This window comes from Muntiacus reevesi, chromosome 4, assembly GCF_963930625.1.
Source record: "Muntiacus reevesi chromosome 4, mMunRee1.1, whole genome shotgun sequence".
In the NCBI taxonomy this organism is placed as follows: Eukaryota; Metazoa; Chordata; class Mammalia; order Artiodactyla; family Cervidae; genus Muntiacus; species Muntiacus reevesi.
In genome coordinates, this window is record NC_089252.1 from 106,946,704 (window position 1) to 106,968,710 (window position 22,007).

A 22,007-nucleotide genomic window follows, 5' to 3' on the forward strand; every position below is an offset into this window, starting at 1 on the left:
AGGCAGTCCACCTGGAGTGGAGAGCAAGTGCAAAGGCCCTGAAGCAGGAACAAGTATGTGTGCCTGGCAGGAAAGAAAGAAGTCCATGGGGGTGGAGAGAAGTGAATGATGAGTTGCCAGGATTAGGAGAGGTAAAGAATTCATCTCTAATGCAAGGGGAAGTCCTTGCAGACTTTAAGTGACAAGATCTGATTTGTATCTTAAAAAGTACGCTCAGGGACTTCCCTGGCAGTCCAGTGGTGAGGACTCCACACTCCCAGTACAGAGGACAGGGGTTCAACTCTTGATTTGGAGGAAGATCCCACATGCCGCATGGTGCAGCCAGAAAAATAAAGAGAAGTGCCCTCAGACCCCACCGCTGTGTGGGAAAAAAAAACAAAAAACAAAAAAAAACTGTAGGGGTAAGACGTGACAGGGCAGTAGAGTTATCAGGAGGCAATGTTTACTCATTTTGGGTATCAACAGACGTATCACATTCAATGCATCTAAAAAGAAAACATCCAGGATTAATGTACACGTATAGTTGAGTCACTTTGCTGGGCACCTGCAACTCCTCTCACAATACTGTTAATCGGCTGTACTCCAATATAAAGTTTTTTTAAAAAAATAAACACCCGAGCCATTGGCTCCCTCAGAATAAAGCAACAAGACCCCTGTCTCTCCCCCATTCTTGCTCATTTCTGTAGAAGGCACCATCTTCAACTGAAGGGCTACACTGGCCTTCTTTGTCTCCCCAACCTTCTGCCTCCCAAGCCCAGTCTACTGTCTTTCTTTATCCACTCCTATCCACCTTTCGTGTCTCCACTCAGCTCCAGGTTAAGTCCTGTTCCAGATTCCTCACAGCTCTGCCTCCTCTCCTCTGCCCCCTACAGTTTACTCTCCACACAGTAGCCAGGGGTACTTTTTTCGGCACACGAATTTCCTGTCACTTCCCGCCTAACGTGTGTTCCTCAAGGACTCCCGTCGCCTTCAAGACCTTTAATGAGACCTGAAACTCAAGTCCAGCAAAATTAGGAGGCAAAACCTGAATGAGCCGGCCCGGCTTGTTAGCCTCGCCTTCCTGTCGAGATTGTATCCTCCGGGCTTAGGAACCTTTCTTCACAAGAGTTGAGGGAAGCTTTTCCAGTAGTGCCTTCCTGCTGCGACGAGCCTATTTCCCGTGCTGCACCGCGGCTTTCCTCTTTCTCTTCCGGTCCCACGCGCTTCGGCATCTGCGGGCCCTGGTGAGTGTTAGTCGCGCTGTATCCGAAGCCATCCGTGACTCCTGGATGGCTGCGGGGCGCGAGGCCTGGCGAGGACTAGGAGACCGGCGCCTGGCTGTGGGGAGCGGAGGCCGCGGGGCGGGGGCGGTGCTCATGGGTTTTCACCGGGTGGATGGGAGTGGGGAGAATTCAGATTTAGGGGGAGAGCGCAGTCTTGGGGCTGGGGGATGGTTTCAAGGTACCCTTATCTAAGTTTGGAAGGGGGAGACTGGCGTCGGGTCGTGCAGAGTGAATCGAGGCACATGCGTCTGTGCTGCAGCCTCATTCTGGCTGCACAATCTTCTAGATCAGGGCGAAAAGGTAGACCCACTCTGGCGAGCCCACAGCTCTGATCTCCACTCTCGTTCTCCAGGTGCAGACATGGCCAAGTCCAAGAACCACACCACGCACAACCAGTGTAAGTTCCCTGGCCCAGCCTTCATTAATGCCCCAGGCCCAAGCAAGGATTAGGGATAGTGGCCAGGGAAAGAAGGCACATTTTCTACTGTGGACATGGGGCTGATGTTACTTTCAGCATTACCTTTGGAGTTTACATTTACAAGCCTCCAGATACCCATTTGCATTCAGTGATAAAGGGTTTCTTAAACAAATATTAAGTAATGGGAAGTTATGGTTCTCCCCGGCTTGCCAGCTGTGACGGTTGTCATAGTAGAGGAAGGCTCTTACTTTGGTCTAATTCCTTTCCTTTCCTGCAGCCCGAAAATGGCATAGAAACGGCATCAAGAAACCCCGATCACAACGATATGAATCTCTTAAGGGGGTGAGTGTGTGCACCGAATCACATGAGTGTGTCTGTTTGGCTCCAGCTGCACGGACAGGGTCTTTCATTCATTCTTGTGCTTAACTGTCCTTCGTTTTACTTGGACTTCAAGCTCTACCAGGCCCGTAAGAAAGTTTTACTTGGCCTTTATCGGCCTAGGGTATAATCTGGTCAGGTGGTAACCTTCTACCTGAGGGCAGTCTGATCATCTACCTTGGTCACTTAGAGCCTTTCAAGGGAAAGGATGGCCTTGCCTGTGTGTACCTGGTACCTTGTGAGCTGCATTCCACTTTGACCATCCATATGACTTGATCTGATCCAGTGCTAGGCTGGGAGGGTGGGCAGCTTCCCTTCCTGTGCTAGGGAGTTCTCTAACGATTAGCCAGGGAGGCTGATGCCATGGAGTCTGAGCAGAACTGTGCCTTCTCCCCACTTTGCTTCTCTCCTGTACCATTGGTCCCTCCCCCTCCCCCTCTTCCCTCCTGTAGTCGCTTACGCCTTGTTTGCTGTGAATCTGTTGTACCAACCTTGGTATTTGACATTTTTTGAGGAGGAGGGGGTGGGGTGTCCTTGAGGAGGGTTTTGAGGAAGACTCAACCAAAATCCTGCTGTAGGAATTTCTTCTTTCCTTCTGCGCCTGCATTTGAACTCTACTGGGCTCTGGGCATGTAGCTCTGAAAATGTGTTCTGTGTATAGAATTAGCAGGGTGGCATTACTGACTTTTTGGGTGGTGGTACATGTTTCTCTGCAGATAAATTTCTAAGGCTCAGGTTATTTTCTGCATTTAAGGTTGACTTGATGCTGTCTCGACTCCCAATAGGCCTGATAGTCTCCACGGTGCTGCTATAGAGAGGGGGGACCAAGGTTGACTTGGCTCTTACATGCTGCACTTTCAGCTGCCTGTACATTTCTTGTCTACCAGGTAGACCCCAAGTTCCTGAGGAACATGCGCTTTGCCAAGAAGCACAACAAGAAGGGCCTGAAGAAGATGCAGGCCAACAATGCCAAGGCCATGAGTGCACGTGCTGAGGCTGTCAAGGCCCTCGTGAAGCCCAAGGAGGTCAAGCCCAAGATGCCAACAGGTGGCAGCCGCAAGCTCAGCCGACTTGCCTACATTGCTCATCCCAAGCTCGGGAAACGTGCTCGTGCTCGCATCGCCAAGGGTCTCAGGTTCTGCCGGCCAAAGTCCCAGGCCAAGGCTCCAACCAAGGCCAAGCCACCTGCAGCTGCGGCTCCAGCTGCCAAGGGTGCCCAGGCCCCCACCAAAGCTCCGGAGTAGAGACCTTCATCTGCCGGTGTGAGGACAGAAGGACTGGTGTGACCCCCTGGGCTGCTGTCTGCGTGGGGCTGGTGTCCTCCTGTGCTATTTGTACAAATAAATCTGAGACAGGATCTGTCAGTCAGCCTATGTCTGTGATCCCAGGGCTGGAACTAGGGTTTGGGTCGGGTAGGTACCAATGTTTTGTGTGGGAGTAGACTTTTAGCCTTCCTGGATTGGTACTGTGTGTGAGTCGGGGAAATACGGCCTTGAAATGCAAGAATGGGACCTAGTGAGTGAGTGGGTGGGTGTCTCTGGGATACTGGGACACACAGGCTGCTGGACTGGGCAGGATGGTGAGAAAAAAGAAACACCTTTGTCAGGTCTTCAAGCTTACCCAGAAGAAAGGGGAATTCTGCACTCTGGCCTGAGGATTTCCAGGTTCCTAGCAGGCTTGGGCAGCATTCACTACTCTGAGGTGAATGGGCTCCCAGGAGGCCAAGCACTGGTGGCACTACCTTAACTTGTATGACTTTGCTGTCTTCCTCTGCCCCCGGATCAGCTGTTTAGCCTGCTGTCTTAGTTCTCAGAGCAGCCAGTGAAGGGCATAGTCACACTAGATCCTCAAGACTGGCTTTTGAGTATGGTGGTCATTTGTAGTCCACCATTTGAGTATGGTGGTCACTTGGGGCATTGGGAGGCTCAAAAGGAGTACTGATACACCGGGGCAACAGGTACGGCATATGGTGTATGGTCCCTCATCTCTGAAGTAGTTGTTATCTTTGAAACCCTGCTCCATGGACATCCTTGCTGTTTGTACTTCGGAAGTGGCCCCAGTTCACAGAGACTTTATTGTAGGGCAGGAGGGAAGGGAGCTCCTTGGCAGTGGTCCAGGGTGGAGGTTGGACTGCACGGGGCTCAGCTTTCACTGGGCAGGACCGGCACACTGGCCAGGGCAGGCAGCAGCCGAGTGTATATGTCGACACCACGGAGGAACACGGCCTCGTGCAGCCGTTCATCGTGGTCGTGGAGCAGGATGGGCGTGCGGTTCATGGGTGAGAAGCCCAGAGCCGGGACCCCTACCTGCAGGGAACGAGGGGAGCTATCAGCGGGAAGGCCAGCACCCAGGAACCAATCCACTGCCCACCCTTTTGTGAGCGGCTCACCGCACGAAGATAGCGACTGTCCGTGGCAGCGGGGAAGATCTCTGGCTCCAGAGTGAGGTTCCTGTAGAGGGTGAATGAATGTTCTGGTGAATGTGGAAGCAGGGAGGGCAAGGGAAGGATTGAAGGAGCAAAGGAAGGTGGAAGAGAGGGGAAGGGGAAAGGAGGGCTGGCCAGCGTACTCACATGTCTTTGCAGGCCCCGCTAAATGCTGCCCACCAAGGGTCTGAGTCATCAGTAGGTGTCACTTGGGGCTCTGTCCACTTCTGTGGGGAGAAGGATGGCAGGATCAGGACAGTCTGGGCATCTTGCCCTATTCTTTATAGAGTAGGCTGTGCCTGGCACAGGACACACCCCCACCCACCTACCCAGACATCCAGCTGGCCAGTCCAGCAACAGGCCCTTTTTCAGTCCTTCAAAGGCCACAGGCCAGGGACCTCTGTCCTCCACTTCCCATCCGTCCTCAGATCCTAGCCCAAGTGCCCCTTGCTCAAGAAGGTGGTCCCAGACCTCAGTCTGGTCAAAGACTCCAATTACAAGTCCACACAGTATAAGGTCCCACCCTTTCCTGGATCATATGTGCTCATATTTGATTCATGTCTGTTCCTCTCTTTATGCTATAAGAATTGAGGGCAAAAATTCTTGTTTAATTCCACTCCCCAGTGTTCCCCAGCACCCAGCAGTAGCCTCTACTTGCTTGCTGGTTAATAAAACATGTCTCACAGCTAAAGAAATGTCAGGATGTATGCACGCACACCAAGTGTATAGTGACCCACGCAGCAAACCCAGCTCCCCAGCTCCTATGACTCCCCCATCGTAGGCACCCCATCCATACCTGAGCACACTCGAATGTGACCCCCTCGCCAGCTGCCTGGCACCAGTCCTGCAGCTGCCCCTCGAAAGCCTACGAGAAGGGAGGTGAGCTGACCCCGAGGACTGGGCTGAGGACCCAGGCTCCCTCCTCCAAACCCAGGTGGAGGTGGCACCTTCAGGTCCACATCCGGGGCCACGCGGAAGTCAAAGCTGGCACTCATGGTGGCAGGTACCACGTTAAAAGCCACGCCACCTTCTAGGATAGTCAGGTTCACGGAGGTCACGGCCCCCTCCTTCAGTTGAGGGTCTGACTGCAACCTGTGGTGAGGGGGCAGGGGCAGCCAGCAGCAAGGAGGAGGAACAGATAAAAAGGTGGCTCAACCCCACCTCCTCCCTTGCAGGACCTCTCAGAGCCCCGTGCCCTTTCCCAGTCTGTCTCACCTCTGCCTCTCCTTCTCCCGAAAAGCCAGGATGGAGCTCACGACCTTGTGCTAGGGGAGTGTGAGGTGACATGTGACAGGGGCCCCAGGACAGAGCCTCGGGAACTCCCACACTCCCTCCCCGTGGGCCACACACCAGCTTCTCCGCTGCTGTGTCCTCGATGAATCGTGAGCCGTGGCCCGGCTTCCCGGTGCTGGTGACCCGCACCCCTGGGAGAGGCAGGAGGAAGGGGGTGGCTTCAGAATGGGACAGGTTGGAAAAGCAATCAGCCCCGAGATGGGCCCATGGCCTTCCCCTCCTTCCAAACTCCTCGGGCAGGGCTCTTGTCCCCCTCAAAATGCACAGGGTAGAGCTGGTTTCTGCCCACAGTTAGGACCTCCACTCAAGCTCAGGAAAGAGACGCCAGGGTAGGAAGGGGCTGGGAGGCAGAGGCCCTGGGTTCAAGGCCTACTCAGGCCCCAACGTGCTGGGGAGCCCTGGGCAGACGGACCCCTGTCCCTGCTGGCCCAGCCTCCCATCTGCACGGTGATCCCCACCCTCCAAGTGCATACTCACACCAGGGGCTCCGCTCACTGTAAAAGACAGTGAAGGCGTCAGTGGGGTTGGCCAGGCCTGGGGAGGAAAAGGCGGTTCAGAGGGTGGAGTGGCCCAGCCTTCACCAGCAGCCTCCCTACCCTTGGCTGGCTGCTCAGTGGCCTGCCACTCTCCTCACCCTCATCCAGGGCGAAGCCAGCCCTCAGGGCCTGGAACTCAGGCCGCTTCACAAACAGCTCCATGCCTTGGTGACCCCCAATCTCCTCATCTGTAAAGGCAGTAGGAATGTGAGATAGGGTGGGTACCCCCAACACGCTCTCCCTGCCCCTGAAGGTGCCCCCCACCAGCCACTCCTACCTGGCACAAAAGTCAAGTGGATGGTTCTGGGGAAATGGTGGCCTTCAGCCTTCAGCCTCCTCACAGCTTCCAGGTATCTGAGGGGCAGGGAGAGGGTGTAAGCTGGGTGCTGGGGGGAGCCATCAGATGCTTGAGCAGGCAGCCTGGAGCCTTGGGCCCTGCTCTGCCACAGCCTAGCAGGTGACTCCAGCAAGTCTCTGTCCCCATCTCCCCATCCAGGCAATGGTCATAGCAGGAATTTCCACCCAAGGAAAGGGAGGGGTCAAGATGTTCCTTGGCCTTGAGGTTCTCCAATCATGCCTGGGTCCTGTGAGGAAACTGGGAACGAAGGACACTCACTGGATGCTGACACACTTCATGTCCTGGGCACCCCTGCCATAGATGTAGCCGTCTGCATCCTTGAAGGCCTCAAAGGGATCGTGACTCCAATATTCCTGGGGGCAGGGGCAGGAAGAAGGACCCAAGCCCCAAATGTAGTCATTAACCTACTTTGCTCAACTGTGGTCCTGCCCTGAAGAAGGCTGCTGACAGCCGTCATCCCTCATCTCTGCCTCCCACCTCCACCACCAGCACACCCAACCCACCCTGGCATGGAATGGCTACTGGGCAGAGGTTGCCGGAGTGGAGTAATGCTCCATGAGGTCAAGTCTGCCAGGACCAGCACTGTGGTCTCTCTGCAGTTGAATGGGCAGGTCTGTACTTTGTCCACAAGGGTTGTTCCATTCTGGGACACTGTGTTCCCACACCCCACACCCCCAAGACACCTGGAAGACAGGAACCACATCCGTATGGGAGTTGAGCAACACGGAGGAGAGTCTGGGGTTGGTGCCTGGCCAGGTTAACACGGTCACTACACGGCCAGGTGCCACCTAGAGAGGGCCAGGAGGAGGGGTAGTCAGTGCAGGGCGAGAAGCTGCTTCAGGCCCACCTCCCCCTTCCCATGCAGCGCCGCACGCTCACCTCCACTTTCTGACAGCCCAGGCCCAGCTGGAGGGCTCTCTCCTCAAAGAAGGCCACAGCTGCCCCTGGGGACACAGAGAGCCTGGCTGCTACTTCTGCCTCCCCACCCATCCTCACCTCCCATGGGCCCAGGCAGAGATGCGGGGGGACATCCAGAGAGGGGAGCAGACACCTGCCTCCACACAATTCCTCATCCATAAGAGACCTTTGCATCTCAGTCCCCAAAGATGTTTTTTGGCCAGTGATCCTTTGTCGAAGGCCAGGTGGGAAGTCCAGAGTGAGAAGCAAGTGTCATCGTTACCCTCCTTAAAGATGAGAAAACTGGGACTTCCCTGGTGGTCCAGTGGTTAAGACTCCGGGCTCCCAATGCAGGGGGCACAGGTTCCATCCCTGGCAGGGGGAACTAGATCCCCACATGCTGCAATGAAAGCTCCTACACATGGCAAGTAAGATCTGGCACAGTTAAATAATTTTTTTTTTTTTTCAATCTGGGGAAACTGACTCAGAGACACAAGGCTCACCAGCTGGGATTTGAACTGGACCTAAGGACACAGTTCTCTGGCACCAAGCTTGATTCCTTAAGGGCTGTGGCCTTTGTTCAACCCCAGGAGACTTCCGGGAGCCTCAGCTTCCCCTCCCCAACCGCAAGTTCTGGGGAGTGACGGGAAAGATGTTCCTTATCTAAACGCCGGTTGTAACTTTTGGAGCAGCACAGCCTGGAGGGCCTGCTAAGTCTGTTGACCCAGGGAACGACTTAGACCGGTGGCGGAGCCATCTGAGGCAGCAGATTAGGCTCAGCTGGGTGACAGAGGTTGCTGCCTGGTTTAGAGCATAGTCCCCGTCCCTGAAGCCCCACCACAGGTCCTGAAAGCGCCGCGTTCTCACCATAGTCGGGCTCGGGCTGGAGGGTGCGGATGCGCAGGTACCGACGGAAGAGCGTCACGGATGGGTGCTCGCCCTCGCTACCTTCGCTGGCCATGGTGCGGCCCTGCCGTGGTGAGCTGGGGGGGAAAGCGAGTGGCTGCCTACTCCCCGCACCTGGGGCAAGTGGACTCCATCTGCACGTCGCCCCTCCCCAGCGCGGCTCCCCGGACGTCCCCCGTTACAGAGCCCCCATTCTGTTTCAGGCACTGTGCTGGCCACTTTCAACAGTTACTTGTTTAATCCCCCAAGGAGCCCCATGAAGTTTGTGCCTCTGAATTTACACATTACAGAGGAAAAAGCAAAAAGAGGCTCAGAGACAGCTAGAAAGTAACTGAGCCACGTTTGAACCCACACGTTGACTCCCGCCGCCCTTCTCGAAATGAAATTTCCCCATTGCCTGGATTTCACACTTCAGGGAGCTCCAGATCCCGCTACCCCTCTCCAACGCCCCCCACCTCGCTCTCGGCTGGTCTTGGCCCGCGCTCGCCGCTTGTCGTCCGCCCTGGGCTCTGGGCGGGACTCGGGGTCCTGTGAGGTCTCAGGATCAAAACTGCCCAGGTCCGCCCACCACGTGGCCGGACCTCGAAGGGCGGAACCGAAGACTGCGAATCAGGGCCATTCCAGACTCTAAGGCCCAGTCGGAGAGGGCGTCCCCGCCCGCCAGTGGTTGCAGCCTCCACCAGTTACCTGAGGCTGGGCTTCAGGAGCCCGCCCCGGGACGGCTGCCTCCGCCACCAGCTCCGCCCCGCACCCGGAGGCGAGCTCCGGGCTGACCCCGCCCCCGCAGGCCCAGTCCCGCCCAGCGGGACACGCCCCCGGCCCCGCCCTTGGTTCTGTGTAGCCGGCCCCACCTCCTGCAGCCTCCCGATTGGGCGAGAAAAGAAGGGGGCGGGCACCGGCTGGAAACGTCGCAGCTGCCCGCCTGGGCGACCCCTCGCTCTCAGGGTTCAGTCCCGCTAAGCCCTGCTGGAGCTGGTCCCCACCTGCTCCGCCACCCCCTCCCGCGAGTCTCTACTTCTCCCCTCTTCACGCTTCACCTCCTTAGGGACGGCCTCAGCGCTCCCTGTGTGGAGAGGTTTACTGGTTAACAATCTGTGAGCGCCAGGAGGCTGGTCCAGGTATCCTCAGGATCCTGTTCCTGGCAGGGCATAGAGCAGACGGCCGGCGTGCCAGGCACGGAGGATAAGTGAACGGATGAGTGCCTGTGTGATCGCGCCGCTGTGTGGGCAAAGCTGTGTGTCAGTGGGTGACTGTGTATGACCATGTGAGTGTGAGATGGTGGATGTGACAGAGGATGGCACGCTGAGATGATGTAATCGTGACGCTGTAGACGAAGGAGAGGTAGGAAACTGCACAGATGCATACGTGTGGCACGTTCTTTGCTGATCCTGTTGCCAGGTTCCTTGGCTCTTCTGCAGCCACCGAAGAAAGAAGATAAAAGAGGCACAGGTGTCCCACAGGCCACCCACAGGCTGCACACAGTTGTAGCTGCCCATTTGTGTGTCCGGCTGTCCTCTGTACTCAGCCAGTTCCAGAGGGTGACTCAGCTTGGGGAGGGGTGGGGTTGAAGACTTCAACCTCTGGGCACAGGGGAGGTAGGCTAGAAAGGTAGGGTAAGGTCCATCCAACCCTCCTGGGGTTTAAGTTCAGCTGCTGACCCACATATTCCCAGACACAAGCAGGCTTGCTGGTTCACCAGCAATCCTATTGCTGGCATGTTGATTATTTTGAATTAAAGTCACTTAAGAAATGTCCAGTGCAGGAGGGACATTCTGACCCTCCTTTCTGTCTCCCTGAAAGCAGGAAAGAAATCTCTGTGAAAGGTACATTCCTTGGATCTGGAGATAGGACACCCTTATCTCCAGAGATAGGGAATGCTGGCCAAGAAGCCCCTATAAACCAACTTTGTTACTTCTTTTAATTTACTACCCCCAAGCCCAAAATCTGTTTTTTAATAGAGTATTTAATAATTGAGCATCCAAAATATGTTTTTTCCCTGTCAAGTCCTCACAAATTTATTCTTTGTCTAAAAAGTATAAAAGCTGGCTGCTTTGGTCACTTCTTAGGTCCCATTTCTATGAGACCTCCTTGCACACAACTAAAATTTCTTTTTCTCCTGTTAATCTGTTTTGTGTCAGTTTTATTGTTAGTCCAACCAAGAACTCAAGATGGGGAGAGAGGGAAATTTCCCCCTCCCCAACACTATGTTACAAGATAAACCACATTCCCCATTCCCTCCTCTACACATCCTGCCCCTTTTGGCCATGGAACCTATATCCTGATTCACTCATCTCAGCCACCAGACCCTGGATTTCCCATCAATTCCAGTGATCATTTAGCAGGAGTAATGACCCCTCTCAATGACAGTCCCACGTGCCAGCCCTGTGTGACCAAGTACTCTGCTTACCCAGACTCATTCAATCCTAAAACCAGTTTCTAAACTAGGTGTTACATCATGCCCATTTTACTGATGAGGAAACTGAGTCACAGACTAGCCACTCAGCAGCCATCTAGTAAGTAGCCTATGGTCTTAGCCTTCTCAGGCTGCTGGAGCAGTCCCTCCAGCTCTCAGTCCCGAGCAGTCCCACACTTGGCTCCAACTCTCACCCCACCTGCAGCAATGCCAGCAAACAGGACCTGTCACTCCCCAGGTATGACAAAAATGCTTTTTTTTTTTTTAATTGTGCCTCTGAGATAAAATGAAAGGTCCCGACTGGGTCTAGCCCTCTGGCCTCTGCCCTCTAATCACAGGGTCTGCTGCCCTGGTGGGGACTGGTCCAGACCCTCCAAGTTCAAGCCAGGCCTGGGGCCTGGGGCCTGGACAGTGGGTGAGCTCACAGTAGATGGTCAAGGAAAGCAAGGAGTTCGAGGTGGAAGTCTTGTGGCTTGTGGAGGTAGCAGGCGTGGCCTGCATTGCGCAACTTCACCGTGGAGTGGTTGGGCAGATGGCGGAGCTGCCGCAGTGACTCCCGAGCCAGGGTGCGGTCCAGCTCCCCATACAGGATGAGAGTCGGGGTCTGCAGGGCAAGGCAAGGGGCCATGATCCTGGGGCCTGAGGGGGACTGACCCTCAAGCCACCTCTTTAGGATATCTTCCCGATACACCCCATCTCTTCCATCCAGATCAAGGATGAGGCCATGTGTCCTCCAAGTACAACCTATGTGTTTTCCCCCCATGACCCAAGCCAGGGACAGGAAGCCAGGACTTTCAGGGACCCTCCTCCCAGTACCTTCACAGCCTGGAACTGTTCCTGGGTGTAGTTCTGGGTGGAGGCAGGCGCAATGGGCACGAATCCACGCAGCTGGTGGTGCCCTCGCATCAGGAAGGGCAGGGCATAGCGGCCACTCAGTGAAGGGCTCACCAACACGGCGTTCTGCACGTTTAGGTCCTGCAGCACTCGCTCCAACAGCTCTGCCCGCCCCGCCTCTGTGCTTGCCTCCTTTGAAGGCGCCGAGTTCCCAAAACCTGGGAACAGCAGAAGGCACCAGCTGAGGGAGGCTGGGAAGGTGGTCAGGACTTCCTGCTCACCACAGTGGTCAAAGAGATGGGGACCAGTGGCACATAACATCTGCTACCCCCAAATCCCCTGAAGTTATGTTTTTGAAAGGTGATAGGGCTGTTAAGAAAACCATCTTTCATTCATCATATTGGCAAAACTAAAGACTGATAGAGACCTCCCTGGTGGTCCAGTGGCTAAGACCCTATGCTCCCAATGTAAGGGGCCTGGGTTCAATCCCTGGTCAGAGAACGAGATCCCATGTGCCACAACTAAGACCCAGCACAGTCAAATTAAAAAAAAATTTTTGATAATACACAGTGTTAGGGAAGATGAGGGAAAATGGATACTTTCATGCATGACTGATTGGAGAGTAAATCCATATAGCATTTTTGGAGGGTAAGATAATATTTGTCAAGAAATTTTAAATGTGTGTCCTCTGACAGATCAATTGTCCCTGATGGCTACCCTACAGAAATTACTGTCCATATGCTCAAAGAAGCATGTTTAGGGACCTCCCTGGTGGTCCAGTGCTTAACACTCTGTTTTTCCAATGCAGGGGGCATAGATTCCATCCCTGGGTATGGAACTAAGATCCCACATGCTGTGTGGCATGAACAAAAAATAAAATAAGCAATGAAAAAAAAAAGAAGAAAAGAAGAGGCATGCCCAAAGATGCTTCAGCTTCCTTACTTGAGCATTTTGACTGACACTGAAACCAGCCTACACAGCCACTGGTAGAGGAGTGGCCAAATGAAACCTGTTCATCCCTCCAACGTCACACATTAGGATAAGGGAGGGTCACAGTGCCTGACAAGACCCATGAGCCACGGCCAAGGGGAAGAAAACCAGGTTGCAGAGAGATTCGCTAAGCAGGCAGGACACCAGTCATGTTTACAACCCCCACCACATAACCCTGCATCTCTAGGTATAAAAGCACCCAAAGAGGATCTGGTACCCTCAAACTGCTTAGAGAAGTGACAGGGAGAGAGAAATGGCATGGGTCTCTGAGAGGGATCAGTCTTGGTTGATTTTTTAATGACAAGAATAACAGCAAAAAATCATTTGTGTAGCTGAAAAAGACATAAAGCTACCTAGTTTGCCATAAAAAGAGCAGTGAGATCTCCCCTTGTGATCTTTTGTGAGGCAGGTCATGTTTCTTTCTTTTTTGGTAAGGTCATGTTTCTAAGCGCTCTGTGACATCCAACAATCCACACTAGTTTTCAAGGTAGAAAATAAAAACACAGAGCTTTTCGTGTTGTCCCTGTGTGTTGTGACTTGCCACTGCCTGTCTAGACCCTGGGGTCCAGATGAGCCCCAGCCACACCTTAGGGCTTTCCCAGCCCTCCAGTTCTACCCTCTGGCATGCTGTCCCTTTGTCCCTGCTGCATGTGACCTCCCTGGACCCAGGGGCGGGGGCTCACCTGGAAGGTCAAGGGCCACGGCCCGGTAGCCCCTCTGCGCCAGCAGCTGCAGCGTGCCCAGCTGCTCCCACGTCCGGGAGCTAAAGGCCTTTCCATGGAGCAGCACCACATCCACCCTGTGGGTACACGGGGAGTGTGTGTGTCCTGGGGGTTCTTTCTTCCAAGGCTTCTCCCACCGCCCTCCCAGGCCCTGAGCACTTTGAGTTGAGCTGGGGGGGGTCCCACATGGGGACTCTCCTTGGGCCTAATCCTTCTACTACACCCTAGGGTAAGCACCTACCTGTGGGCCCGGTGGGATGGGAGCACCTCACGGTAAAAAATGGGGGAGCTGCCAGGGGTGAGACCAGCCAGGATCGTGACATTGGAGTCTCCCCAGAGCCAGGAGGTCTGCTCAGGGGGTCCTGGCAGCCCCACATATAGCAGCAGCATGAACAGCAGGCCCAGGCCCAGGCCCAGCAGGGCAACCTGGGACCGGCTCATGGAGGTCTGTACCACAGTCTGGAGGAGAAGAGGAGGTGGAGAAGAGGGTAGAGCATAGAGCTGAGCTCCCACAAAACCCCCTCAAATCCCACCCAGGGGTTCCCAGCAGAGGAAAAGCTCAGCTCTTGCCCTTTCCTCTGCTCTGGGCAAGTGTCTGAGGGTTCACACCCAAGTACTCCACATGCCAGGGCAAGGGCTCAGATACCCCATAAGTGTGAGGAGCATCTGAGATGTCCCCCTGGCATCAGTGGCCACCACCATCCTTGTGCCAACTAAAAACCACTTCCACTCACTAAGTACTTATGACAGCGAAGCCCTGTGCTAGGCCCTTCACATGTAATGACTCATGAATCCACACAAGAACGCTAGGGAACAGATATGATTGTAGGTTTCTTATAAATGAGCAAACTGAAGCTCAGAGAGGTAGATTCTCTTGCCTGATGTGCAGAGTAGTAAGTAGCAGAACTGACACTTGAGCCCAGGGCCAGGCTCCCAACAACCAGGCCACACTAATTTTGCCAAGAAGGAAACTGGGGCTGGGAGGTGATGGATGAACTAGTGGTTGGAGTGGTGACGGTCATCAAAGGTGAAAGACATCAAAGGGTAAAGCAATGTCCCACTAAGGGCATGTTTGCAAATGGTTCTTTTTATCAGACTGCATACAATAATGCTAAAATCAGAATGTGATGGGAATATTTAATGTTCTACCCCAACTAGTATTAAGTGGGAAGAGAACTCATGCAGAATATCCCTGATGGAGGAAGTGCCTAGGCCTGAGTATGGGACTAACAAGAGGCATAGTACACTTACAAATGGAAAGGGCAGCAGGAGGCTGGAGAGACAAATTCCTCCTACCCCCCAGCTTTTACGCCAGGTGACCTGTTTCATGGACTCCTCCAGTCTGAGTCTTTGCCAGCCCAGAAGACAGACCTTAGGACCCACACCCAGAGCAGTCAGCCTTGACTTTGAGACTCCTCTGCCAGTTCCTGGCTGTGTACTTTGTTTGTCAGTAAAATGGAGAAAATAACCTTGCAGCTGCCCTCCCAAGCCTTCTGTGAGATTTCAATAATACAGGGGGCCTGACCAAGGGCTAGCCCATCATCATGTTCTGGGTCTAGGGATCCTTGATCCTGGATTTCAGTGAACATGTCTTTATCTGAATGTCAGCTGGGCACTGGCCCTAGATCTGAGCTGGGGAATCGCCTTGGACCCCACCCACTTCTCCCAGAAATTTTGGGGATGTTTCCCAAGCCCCCAGCCCCAGTCTCCAGGGTCAGGTGGTGATGGGGCAGTGGCAGCCCCTCTGGAGCAGAGCCAGGAGCTGCGTGGAGGAAGAATACACTCCTCTCTTCTGCCTACCACCAGCCTCAGATGCAAGCATCCAACACACCGGCCTAGGTTCCCACCAAGCAGAGTATCCATGCTGAACCTCTCCTGTGATGGGCCTGGGGCACTGGGGCACCTCTCCAGGTAGGGAGGAATGGGACTGCAGCCGTTGCTACGGCAACCCAGGCAGCTGGAGCACTAGACAACAGTATGCTACAGAGATGGAAGAGGGGGAGGGGAGGCACTGTACCCACGTGAGGTCCTTGGTATACGTTTCAAAATGACACACAGGTGTACAGACATGCACACAAACTCTTGTCCCCGAACACTTTTCCTTTGTACAAGCTAGTCCCTGCATGGACACACAGCCTCCTTGCACATGCATGGGCCTGTGTACAATCGATACCTTGAAATACACCCTCAAAATCACACATACATCAGTTATCAGGAAGGCAGACGCACAGGTAGACACACACACACACACGCTTTTAAAATCATATGCAGACCCTCGTATCTCAAGCACAGTTATATACACAATCTTAAAACTACACATATACACAAGAACGTGTACTCTGAGGTACAGGCAGACACCCACCCAAACACAGACCCTGAGAAACACACATACATACAGGTATACACACACCCTTAAAGCCACACAGCACACAGAAACACACACAATAGACATAAACAGACAGAGGCGGGCAGATAGACTGACATACTGCCCCCCAGCGTAGGCACAAAGAAAAACTGACACACATCACACACACACACACACACACACACAGACACTGCCAACCACTGAGCGGGTGCACACACGTGACAACGGAACACAAACAAGCACACTGGCTCCCCCAGCGCGGCCCCTCGGGCGGTGGGACTCTGCCCCAGGGCTCCCGGGGCAAGGGGCGGGGCAAGAACGGCCCGCCCCGGGCAACCTGCTGGCCTCACTCCCCGGGGACACTTACCCGGCCAACCGGGACGACTGGACCTGCCGCCGTTAGGCGGGCTCTGCTCGGATGCAACCAGGGTCCAACAGCGCCGCGACGTCGGCGCTGCTTCCACCACTCTGCGGGCCGCTGCGCTGCGGTCACTAGGTGGCGGAGAGCCTCGGTGCGCTTGCGCAGTCCGCGGTCTCAGTCCCGCGCCTGGGGTGGGGCGGGGGCCACCCCAAAACACAGAGGCCCGACTCCACGTCCCACTGTCCAGATTTGCTAGGTTGTTTTTCGGCCTGAGAGCTGGGGCATAAAGAGAAGTCACCCGACTTCTTCCCACCAGCGTGTCTCCACCCTTAGTCTCCGGTCTGTATGGCAGGGTTAAGGATAAGGGTTGTCTTTAGGCCCACAAAGGGTTGTCAGCACCGCAGAGGGTTGTCTTAAGGACCTGCTGTCTGGCATGGAAGCTTCACTGTGTAACTGCCAGATGTTAGTATTGTTTTGAAGCAGCCCCAGGTCTCTGGTCAGCCACTTCCCTGACCCCTGCAAATACATACACACACACACACACACACACACACACTCTCTCTCTCCCAGGTCTCTGGTCAGCCACTTCCCTGACCCCTGCAAATACACACACACACACACACACACACACACACACACTCTCTCTCTCTCTCCCAGGTCTCTGGTCAGCCACTTCCCTGACCCCTGCAAATACACACACACACACACACACACACACACACTCTCTCTCTCTCCCAGGTCTCTGGTCAGCCACTTCCCTGACCCCTGCAAATACACACACACACACACACACACACACACACACACACACACACACACTCTCTCTCCCAGGTCTCTGGTCAGCCACTTCCCTGACCCCTGCAAATACACACACACACACACACACACACACACACACACACTCAGCCAGAGCCCTGGTGGCCTCTAGGCTCCTTCATGTCTCTATAAGTCATCTATCCTGGTTAGTGACATGTGCCCAACATCTGATCTGTCCCTAGCCTGTGTGGCCAGGCCTGGAACAGGGAGGATGGGAGGAACACACAGCATTCACTCCTTATTAGCACTCTGTGAAGTAGGCAGCATCACACCCATTCTACAGGCAAGGAAATATGCTCAGGGCAGTTGGGAAACTGATCAAGGCTGCTGCTACTGCTGCTAAGTCACTTCAGTCGTATCCGACTCTGTGTGGCCCCATCCCTGGGATTCTCCAGGCAAGAACACTGGAGTGGGTTGCCATTTCCTTCTCCAATGCATAAAAGTGAAAAGTGAAAGTGAAGTCACTCAATCATGTCCAACTCTTCGCGGCAAGAGTAGTGGACTGGGGTGCAGTTGCCTTCTCCGCGATCAAGTCTAGACATTGGCAAAACTTCGCATTCTAATCAGTCTGCCTTCCACTGTGTCCCAGACTGAAAACTCTGGTTTGGGGCAGCCCAGACTGGGGATTGGGGGCGGAAAGTGGGGAGGGAGCAGGATCGATGAGACCCCAAAGGAACCCTTCTTCTCAAGACACACCACATGCACCAGGGGCAGGTTGCTCAGGGTCTCTGGGCCCGACCCAGTCTGGGGTACATGGGGTCGAGAGGCATGGGGAAACCGAGACCGCTGTGAGAAGATGGGTCTAGCAATAGCAGCACCCACCTCCCTGCGACGGATTGCGGCCACAAGCGGGCGCCCTGGAGCACGGTCCAGCCCCCGCCCTGCGGCGGGCCACCTCCCTCCTTCCTCGCACCAGCCCCTTCCCTGCTTCCCCGCCCCGGCCCCAGTCGCCGCCTGCATTCGCCTGCCTCCTCGCGCAGCTCCCCAGGTACCTATCCTGCGCCCTCCGACTCTCCCTTTCTCTAGTTAGAACCCACCCCCACCCACCGCAAAGTTTCTCCCCTTCTTATCTTAGCTCCCCAGTCCCCCTTCCTAGGGTCTGCCCCCCTCGGCTTTTGCATGCACCTTACCAGACCCTGCGATCCACAACCGAGGTCCTCGGAGGGGACCGAGCCAGAGGTGGCGGTGCGGGAGACCACGTCTGGCCTCGGCCGACCGTGTGTTGGGCCTCAGCGGGCAGCGCGCTGAGCACCTCGCGGGTTTCGTGAGCCGGAACTCCAAAGCTTTTCCCCGCTCAGCGCTCCGGTTTCCGGCTCCGGAAAATAGTTTTGTTTTTTTTTTCACTCCAGCCCCAACTCCCTTGGGTCTGCGTTGCCAATCCATGACCTACAGCACTGCCTGGAGGAGGAAAAGGCTGATAAGCAGAATAGTCAGCTACTTACTGTTGATACGTTTACTATGCTTACTGTGTGTCGGGCACTGGGAGTGTTTTACACGCCTGGCTTCATTTAATCCTATCTACCACCTAGGAGCTAAGTTCTATTGTATTATCCCCAAAGGTAGGAAAGGATACTAACAATGGGAACAATAATTGTAACGGGAGCCCCATGTATTGAGTTTTTTCCAAAGGCAGGCACACTCAATTATGTTTGTTTTTTTTTTAACTCATACATTCTTGAGGTGGACATTCATGTCCCATATTTCAGATGAGGAAACTAAGGCAATTAGGTAGTGGCAGAGGCAGAAGTAACACATGTGTTTTCCTCATCCAAGGTGTGCGCCTAGAGTTCTGGGAGCCTCCTTGCGGCTGCAGGAGAGACCCCTGCCCTCGCTGGGGCAGCCTCCCTGCTCCACGTGGGCAGGGTGTTCTGTGGCACCAGCACAGCAGCAGGCATGGCGGGCGTGGAGGAGCACGAGGGCACCAGCCAGGTGCAGGGCCAGAGCCTCTTCTTCCAAGAGGCTCGCCCCGGTGGTGGGCAGGCCGCCCGCTTCTCCGTGCTGCTGCTGCATGGCATTCGCTTCTCCTCCGAGACCTGGCAGAACCTGGGCACGCTGCACAGGCTGGCCCAGGCTGGCTACCGGGCTGTGGCCATTGACCTGCCAGGTAGGCTTCTGGACAGGGGTTGTGGGGGCCTCACTGGGGACCCAGGGCTGGGGGGCTGGGGGGATGTAGCCAGGCTGATCCGAGCTAGACAGGTCAAAGTGCACACTACAAGGGACTTCAAGCTTCTCTAGTCCATCCAGATACAGTCTGGACACTGCCCAGCTGCATCTGTGTTGCTTGGTGCAGTGTCTCTGTGTCTCTGAGCCTGTTCCCTTATCTGTAATGAGATAACCACACCCATTCTGGAGGATGGTTTTAATGAAAATGGATTGAGATGTTCCATGTGAGTATGTGACCAGTACGTGACATAGAATGATTAGTACTCAGCTGATGGCAAGTAAAATGTTTTGAAAGAGCCGTAAACACCAGCTCTGTTGGAAGCCCTAAGGAGTGTCCCCTGGCACCTTTGGGGATGGCTAAACCCCTGGTCATGATCCCACCTACAAAGCCCTAAGTTAGGTCCTGAGAGAGGAAAGGGCAGCACCAGACTGCCAGTCATAACCGCAACTGGCAGGCCCCAGCCCACGGTGCCAAGTGTGAAAGGGGCAGCATGGCCAACCTGCTTCGGTCTCTGGCCATGGCTGGTATGGTTTCAGTGCCCAAGGGCGGGCCTCCAGGACGGGACAGGATTGGTTCTGATAGTGGGTTGGGCCGAACTTCCAAGCCAAGGCCATGAACTAATCCTTCTGCAGAAGGTAGGGACTGAGTAACCAGAGGGGAGATATGTGTGCAGAGACCACCCCTCATCCCCTGTCCTGGAGGCATCTACCCTGCCAGCCCTGGGACAGGTGCCTCTGAAGCAGTTAACTCACTAAATTTTCACAACAATCTCAAACAGCAGGTACTTTTGTTACCTCCTTTTAACAGATGGGGAAACTGAACAGTGGAGAGAGGGCTGAGGGCACTTTCCCAGGGTTACATAGTAAGTAGATCACTGGGACTTGGATCCAGCCATGTGGGGCTTCAGAGCCTGATTCTTTGAGGACACTGTTCTGGTGGAGGTGGGCACAAACATGGAGGGAAATGCCTTATGCTTGCCACAGGTACGACAGACCTAGGTTGCTGTAGGAATAACTACATGCATGTTGCAGGAACCTGACACAGAGCTTGACCTAGGAGGGCTTTCTGGAGGAAGGGACCGTCTCTCTGCTGTCTTCCTACTCACCACCTTTGTCTCTCCCACACCTGAATCCCTGCAGGTCTGGGGCACTCCAAGGAAGCAAAAGCGCCTGCCCCTATTGGGGAGCTGGCCCCCAGCAGCTTCCTGGCAGCTGTGGTGGATGCTTTGGATCTGGGCTCTCCGGTCGTGATCAGCCCATCGTTGAGCGGCATGTACTCCCTGCCCTTCCTCACGGCCCCAGGCTCCCAGCTCCGGGGCTACGTGCCAGTGGCCCCCATCTGCACTGACAAAATCAATGCTGCCGACTATGCCAGAGTGAAGGTACCCCTGCCAGGAGCAAGGAAGAGTCCATCCTGGGGCCCCGGGGGGACCGGGTAACCAAAGGGGTAGTTTCTGAGACGAGTTGAACCACCAATCTCTACCCTTGGGGTAAGCTGACAGCAGATTACTATGCCAAGCCGTTGCTGTATACTGGGGCAGACACAAATTTATGCCTCTCCATACAACCCCTTCACTGGGCCAACCCGTCTCTCCCCATCATTTGCAGTGACCCCAGGGAGACACCAAAGTGATGGGGAGGGCTGGAGCTGATCTCTAGGAGGCTGGGTCTGGTATGGCAGGTCCCTGTTGACTTTGCCTCCTTTTTCTTTCTCTAGACATCAGTTCTTATCGTTTATGGAGACCAAGACCCCATGGGTCAGACCAGCTTTGAGCACCTGAAGCAGCTGCCCAACCACCGGGTGTTGGTCATGGCGGGCGCAGGGCACCCCTGTTACCTGGACAAACCCGAGGAGTGGCATACAGGGCTGCTGGATTTCCTGCGGGGGCTAGCATGAGGAGCAGCCCTGCTGATGCGGATGGGCCGCTTGCCTGCCCTGCTCTCGCTCTTGCTCATTCTCTCTCCTTCCCTTTGTGGGTTCCTTCTCATCCTATACATTGCAACAGGTATGTCTATCTGGGTTCTTTTTTTTTAGGGTCTGTCTTTTCCTCTTCTTTCTCTTGCAGGGACAGACTGAAGAGGTGAAATCGAGAGGAAAAAAATTTCAGGAATTAAGGGACATAATCTGGTGGAGGGTAATCCATTAGATGAACTTCTCCTATAAGTTTTCCTCCTCAGCTTGCATTCCTTCTGCCCTGCCCAGCTTCTCCCCACCTACCACCTCCTCCTTTGGCTGCTCCGCTGGGTGGCACAGCCCCTAACTCCGCCTCTTGGGCCACAAAATTATACATGCCCACATGCATGCTTACAAATTAGAGTCATCTATGTTCCCAAATATGACCCTTCACTTGGCCGTGCACACAGCTGGGAGCTGACACTCACGGCAGCGTTGCAGTGCACGCACAGACACACACACATACTCTGCCACCACACAGGTACTTACACTGGCACATTCTGCCTTCTCCATATCTGGGAAGGCAGGGATCCCATGAGGCCAGCCCTTGCAGGAGACCCTCTACCAGGCTTAGGGCATGGCTAGCTCTCAACTTCACTCACCCACAGGTTGCAGCTGGCCCCAGATCACAAATGCTCCCAAAGGAGGAGGGGGCACCACTTCGACCCTCAAATCTTCCAGCTGGGTGCTCCACAGCTCCCCAGGCCTGGGTCTTCTCGGCCTGGCTAGTTTCCTGCTTTGAGGTTTGGTTGGTGGGGAGACCAAGAGTGAAGGTCGGTGAAATAAAGTGATGCAATTAGACCCGCAGGCTCTCGCTGTCTCCAGAGCGCCGCCCCTCCCCCGTCCCTTGGGGACCGCCACTGCGAGCCCCTCCCCCACCCTGGCGGGACCAGATGGTCCCCCTGCCCTTTGTCCA

General features: G+C 54.8%; 4 protein-coding genes across 7 annotated transcripts; 2 read left to right on the forward strand and 2 right to left on the reverse strand.

Moving 5' to 3' along the window:
• The first annotated feature begins 1,153 nt into the window (after window positions 1-1,153).
• On the forward strand, window positions 1,154-3,422 carry RPL29 (ribosomal protein L29). Its single transcript, XM_065933575.1, has 4 exons — window positions 1,154-1,223; window positions 1,615-1,659; window positions 1,958-2,022; window positions 2,946-3,422. Exons 2-4 carry the CDS (start codon window positions 1,623-1,625, stop codon window positions 3,300-3,302), a joined length of 459 nt encoding a protein of 152 aa, XP_065789647.1. The 5' UTR covers window positions 1,154-1,223; window positions 1,615-1,622; the 3' UTR covers window positions 3,303-3,422.
• A 664-nt stretch (window positions 3,423-4,086) lies between these two features.
• Window positions 4,087-9,088, reverse strand: ACY1 (aminoacylase 1). Its single transcript, XM_065933569.1, has 15 exons — window positions 8,929-9,088; window positions 8,435-8,550; window positions 7,550-7,614; window positions 7,354-7,458; window positions 6,929-7,023; window positions 6,590-6,666; window positions 6,411-6,500; window positions 6,254-6,310; window positions 5,834-5,907; window positions 5,699-5,748; window positions 5,431-5,575; window positions 5,280-5,348; window positions 4,631-4,710; window positions 4,448-4,508; window positions 4,087-4,364 (listed from the first exon to the last, which is right to left on the reverse strand). The coding sequence occupies exons 2-15, from the start codon at window positions 8,526-8,528 to the stop codon at window positions 4,200-4,202; spliced, it is 1,227 nt and encodes a 408-aa protein (XP_065789641.1). The 5' UTR covers window positions 8,529-8,550; window positions 8,929-9,088; the 3' UTR covers window positions 4,087-4,199.
• A 1,069-nt stretch (window positions 9,089-10,157) lies between these two features.
• Window positions 10,158-18,263, reverse strand: ABHD14A (abhydrolase domain containing 14A). 3 transcript variants are annotated; one of them, XM_065933570.1, is made up of 6 exons: window positions 18,105-18,263; window positions 16,165-16,434; window positions 13,674-13,891; window positions 13,394-13,509; window positions 11,703-11,938; window positions 10,158-11,490 (listed from the first exon to the last, which is right to left on the reverse strand). In XM_065933570.1, the coding sequence occupies exons 3-6, from the start codon at window positions 13,871-13,873 to the stop codon at window positions 11,308-11,310; spliced, it is 735 nt and encodes a 244-aa protein (XP_065789642.1). In that variant the 5' UTR covers window positions 13,874-13,891; window positions 16,165-16,434; window positions 18,105-18,263; the 3' UTR covers window positions 10,158-11,307. The 3 variants fall into 3 exon arrangements, with proteins under 3 accessions (XP_065789642.1, XP_065789643.1, XP_065789644.1); XM_065933571.1 differs by having other exon boundaries at window positions 16,165-16,499; window positions 18,105-18,251; XM_065933572.1 differs by lacking the exon at window positions 16,165-16,434 and having other exon boundaries at window positions 18,105-18,259.
• ABHD14B (abhydrolase domain containing 14B) lies at window positions 17,746-21,892 on the forward strand. Of its 2 annotated transcripts, none has more exons than XM_065933574.1 (4): window positions 17,746-17,962; window positions 18,748-19,078; window positions 20,278-20,572; window positions 20,855-21,892. In XM_065933574.1, exons 2-4 carry the CDS (start codon window positions 18,868-18,870, stop codon window positions 20,916-20,918), a joined length of 570 nt encoding a protein of 189 aa, XP_065789646.1. In that variant the 5' UTR covers window positions 17,746-17,962; window positions 18,748-18,867; the 3' UTR covers window positions 20,919-21,892. The 2 variants fall into 2 exon arrangements, with proteins under 2 accessions (XP_065789646.1, XP_065789645.1); XM_065933573.1 differs by having other exon boundaries at window positions 17,852-17,962; window positions 20,278-20,519.
• The last annotated feature ends 115 nt before the right edge of the window (window positions 21,893-22,007 follow it).